The 4,672-nt window shown below is 40.7% G+C and overlaps 1 protein-coding gene across 1 annotated transcript in view; it reads left to right on the top strand.

Annotated features, from left to right (window-relative positions):
* The window catches only part of EPCAM (epithelial cell adhesion molecule), a 16,911-nt gene extending 14,635 nt beyond the window's left edge, over nt 1-2,276 (top strand). Inside the window, exons 6-7 of the mRNA XM_037745739.1 lie at nt 339-411; nt 1,819-2,276. Coding sequence (XP_037601667.1) covers nt 339-411; nt 1,819-1,860 — 115 coding nt within the window. The 3' untranslated portion in view covers nt 1,861-2,276. The remainder of the gene's footprint in view (nt 1-338; nt 412-1,818) is intronic.
* Nucleotides 2,277-4,672: the final 2,396 nt, after the last annotated feature.

Genomic DNA, 4,672 nt, shown 5'->3' with positions numbered 1-4,672 from the left:
TGTTGACCAGGATGGTCTCAATCTCTTGACCTCGTGATCCACCCGCCTCGGCCTCCCAAAGTGCTGGGATTATAGGCGTGAGCCACCGCGCCCGGCCAGAGATGGGGTTTTCAATCTTGGCCAGGCTGGTCTAAAGCTCCTGACCTCAGATGATCCTCCTGCCTTGGCCTCCCAAAGTGCTGGGATTATAGACGTGAGCCACTGCACTGGTGTGAAATTTTTAATTTAAGAAACAATAAATGTTTATGGATAGATGTTAAAATCAATTTTTTCAGATCAAAATTATCTCCATTAAAAGGATATATGTCAGTTTGGTTAACCTTTGAGCAGCAGTCCTAAAACAATAATTATCTTTCTTCCACTCAGGTTGTTTCCAGAAAGAAGAGAATGGCAAAGTATCAGAAGGCTGAGGTAAATTGGTTACTTAGCTAAATAGAAAAGCCCTGTTGAATCTCTTACTCGTAATCACTCTACCTTCCTACACACTGATGCATCTCAGTTATACTGGAGTCCCTTTATACTGTTGTCTTTAGAATCTTAGGGACAGTCTTAGAATATGCTGTTACCTAAATCTTGCATGAATTCTACAGCAGATCACCACCTATTGATTTCTGCCTCATAGAGTGAAATGGGAAGCCTATGGTTTTTATTTTACAAGGCATCAACATCTAATAATCTTCTAAAGGCATACTCCAGTGGATTCACATTGGAGAAACTCATTTTGACTAACGATTTGATTTATTATCTCTAAGCCAGTGAAATAATCATTTAATATGAACTTAATTTGTCACAATAAATCTATTGTGTACTAACTAGTCATCTATATTAGTATGAAATCAAAGTGTCAGATAGTGTGTTTTAGTCTCTTGGAATTGAACATGAACACACTTGTCCTTGAACCCTATCAGTAACATTTTTCATATACTATCAATTTTTGTGTGTCTTTGTAATGTTAAATTTGTAGTTGTATATGTGCCACTTACTAATATTTTAGCAAGTAATAAAAATAGAAACATAAAGGAATATTGGAAAAAATCTAATAGAACCGGAAAGTTCTAGCATTTTCTTCCCATTCTGTAGTAGATCATCTGGCTTACTTGATTTGGTAACCACAAGTCTAGAAGACTAACCCTGAATTGAACTGTTACAGACAGGAAGAATGACAATGTAGTATAGTGCAGAGCAGTACAGACCTGGGTTTGGCTTGGGCAAGTTATACAACTTCTTTAAGCCTCCATGTTTATCTGTAAAATGGGGAAAATAGATAGTATGGACCTGTTGCAAGGATTAAACATAATCGGTGTAAAGTGTTAGTCCCATGCTTGCCACATAAGAACGTATTTGTCAACAGAGTAGTAGTAGTCATTATTGTCGTTTCAGTTTGCCTGTAACTGATTGTGTGATCTGAGACAAACACTAATTTTGAACTGCAGTTTCCCCACATATAAAATGAAAGATTGATAATAGAAAGTGAATCAATTTCTTCTAGCCTTAAAAATAGTATGCACTCAATAAAAATCTTATTCTTAAAGATCTAGCTTAACTGCGACTTACCCTAGATCTTATTCTTAAAGATCTAGCTTAACCTGCGACAAGTCACTTTGGCGATCTTCTCTCTAAATAGCAGCTTGAACACACTCAAATATGTGTATACTTGCAATATAGCTTCTTCTTTTTTTATTTAAATGTTATAAATGTGGAAAAAAATAAAAAATCATCTTGTATTCCTAATAGTTTTTATTTATTGCTATTTTCAGAATGAACAAAAGATTGAAAAATTATTTAAAAAAATTTTTTCTATGCTTTTTCCTGTTTCAGATAAAGGAGATGGGTGAGATGAATAGAGAACTCAATGCATAACTACTATAATTTGAAGATTATAGAAGAAGGGAAATAGCAAATGGACTCAGATTTCAAATGTATATGCATGGGATGAAGACATCTTCGAAGGTTACAAATTTGTTAGTTAAACATTATATATTTGTAATAGTGAAACCTGTACTCAAAATATAAGCAGCTTGAAATTGACTTTTACCAATCTTGAAATTTGACCACAAGTGTCTTATATATGCAAATCTAATGTAAAACCCAGAACTTGGACTCCATAGTTAAAATTATTTATGCATAACATTCAAATGTGTGCATTAAATATGCTTCCACAGTAGAGTTTGAAAGACTACTATCTGATTTATGATTGAAAGCTGCCTTTCTATTTACTTGAGTCTTGTACATACAAACTTTTTTATGAGCTATGAAATAAAACATTTTAAACTGAATATCTTTGTTTGAATGACATTTCAAATTTCTTTTTTTCTTTTTTTTTGAGATGGAGTCTTGCTCTGTCGCCTAGGCTGGAGAGCAGTGGCGTGATCTCAGCTCACTGCAACCTCTGCCTCCCGGGTTCAAGCAATTCTTCTGCCTCAGCCTCCCAAGTAACTGGGATTACAGGCACCCACCACCACACCTGACTAATTTTTGTATTTTTAGTAGAGATAGGGGTTTCACCAGATTGTCTAGGCTGGTCTCGAACTCCTGACCTCATGCTTCATGATCTATCTGCCTCAGCCTCCCAAAGTGCTGGGATTACAGGCATGATGAAGAACTGCGCCCAGTCTTTTTTTTTTTGAGACAGGGTCTAGCTCTGTAGCCTAGGCTGGAGTGCAGTGGTGCCATCTCGGCTCACTGCAACCTCTGTCTCTTGGGTTCAAGCGATTCTCCTGCCTCAGCCTCCCGAGGAGCTGGGATTGCAGGCGTCCACCACCACGCTCAACTAATTTTTGTATTTTTAGTAGACAGGGTTTTCTTTTCTCTTTTCTTTTTATTTTTTTGAGACAGAGTCTTGCTGTGTCCACCAGGTTGGAGTTCAATGGTATGATCTCAGTTTATTGCAACTTCTGCCTCCTGGGTTAAAGCAGTTCTCCCTGCCTCAGCCTCCTGAGTGGCTGAGACCACAGATGCGCACCACCGTGCCCAGCTTATTTTTGTATTTGTAGTAGAGACGAGATTTTGCCATGTTGGCTAGGCTGATCTCAAACTCCTGACCTCAGGTGATCCATCCACCTCAGCCTCCCAGAGTGCTGGGATTACAGGCGTGAGCCACTGTGCCCGGCCCTATTTATTCTTTATTAAGTGGAAGTGGATCATCACAAAGGTCTTGATCCTCATAGTTTTCACCTTGAATAGGCTGAGGAGGAGGAAGAGGAAGGGTTGGTCTTGCTGTCTTCAGGTGACAGAGGCAGAAGAGGTGGAGGAGGTGGTAGGGAGGCCAGTACACACAGAACTTTTATTGAAAAAAAATTTGTGTAAATGGACCTGCACAATTCAAACCTATGTCCAAGGGTCATTTGTAGTTGTGACAGACCCAATGACCACAGAGTGTAAAATGTTTATTGGAAATGTTTGCTGGCCCCTGCTGTAGGATACAGGGGGAAAGCTGTTCATAGGCAGGTGTCTCAGCAGACACCAAAAGCAGCCTATAAAATTGCCCCAGCAGGTGGGCATGGGACAGATGCTTAGGTAGCCTGCTAGCCGCTGTCCACTGCAGGCCCAGAAGTGTGCTGGAGAAGCCACCCACGCTGCAAGAGCCGGATGATGGAGCAGCCCTGGCTGCTGCAGGAGCCTTTCAAGCCAGGACACCAGAGCTAGGAAACAAAACCTTCCTTTTTAAGTGCCTCTCCAGCACCCTCTGCTGACAGAGCTTCAGGTCCACTTTCACAGAGAAGTGCAAAGGGTGAATTTGTTTTTTGGTGTGTGTTTTTTTATTTATTTAAAAAATTTTTTTAAAGATGGGGTTTCACCATGTTGGTCAGGCTGGTCTTGAACTCCCGACCTCAGGTGATCCACCTGCCTTGGCCTCCAAAGTGCTTGGATTACAGGCGTGAGCCACCAAGCCTGGCCTGTGTGTGTTGTTTTTTGAATGGGGTTTCACTTTTCTCCAGGCTGGAGTGCAATGGTGCGATCTCAGCTCGCTCCACCTCCACCTCCCAGGTTCAAGTGATTCTCCTGCCTCAGCCTCCTAAGTAGCTAGGATTACAGGTGCCTACCACTACACCTGGCTAATTTTTTTTTTGTATTTTTAGTAGAGACGGGATTTCACCATGTTTGCCAAGCTGGTCTCCAACTCCTGACCTTAGGTGATCCGTCTGTTTCGGCCTCCCAAAGTGGTGGAATTACAGGCATGAGCCACCCCGCCCGGCCTGAATTTGAAACTAAGAGGCACACTTACTGGCACACTCTTCAACACACTGCCTTCTAGACTCTGTCCTGTCTCTTCCGAAGCTACTTTTGCTAAGGTCAGCACTGACCTCCTTATTGCCAGTGACTATTCAACCTGTGTTGAATCATTTGCTTTCTCTGTAGCCTATCACCATGATGACTTCCCCATTCTCTACCCCGGTGTGTTGTCTATTTTTTTTTCTTTGGCTTCACTGGTATGAATCTCTCCTAATTTTTTTTTTTCCTCATCTACTGATTCTGCAATACTGACATCCTCAGGATTTGTCCTTCTATTTTTCCTTCCGTTTTCTTCCTGAGCATTTCATCCATTCTCTTGCCTTTGTTACCATCTGTGAGGCTCAATGAGAACAGAAGCACCATCTCCATTTCTGTCCTTTTTCCTGAGATCTATAGTAAACTTATTTGTGTTTCACATAACTAGTTTCTTTTTTTTTTT

Source organism: Cebus imitator, unplaced genomic scaffold, assembly GCF_001604975.1.
Source record: "Cebus imitator isolate Cc_AM_T3 unplaced genomic scaffold, Cebus_imitator-1.0 Scaffold209, whole genome shotgun sequence".
Classification (NCBI taxonomy): Eukaryota; Metazoa; Chordata; class Mammalia; order Primates; family Cebidae; genus Cebus; species Cebus imitator.
Note: the sequence above shows the minus strand (reverse complement) of the source record. Positions and strands in the feature narration are given on the sequence as shown.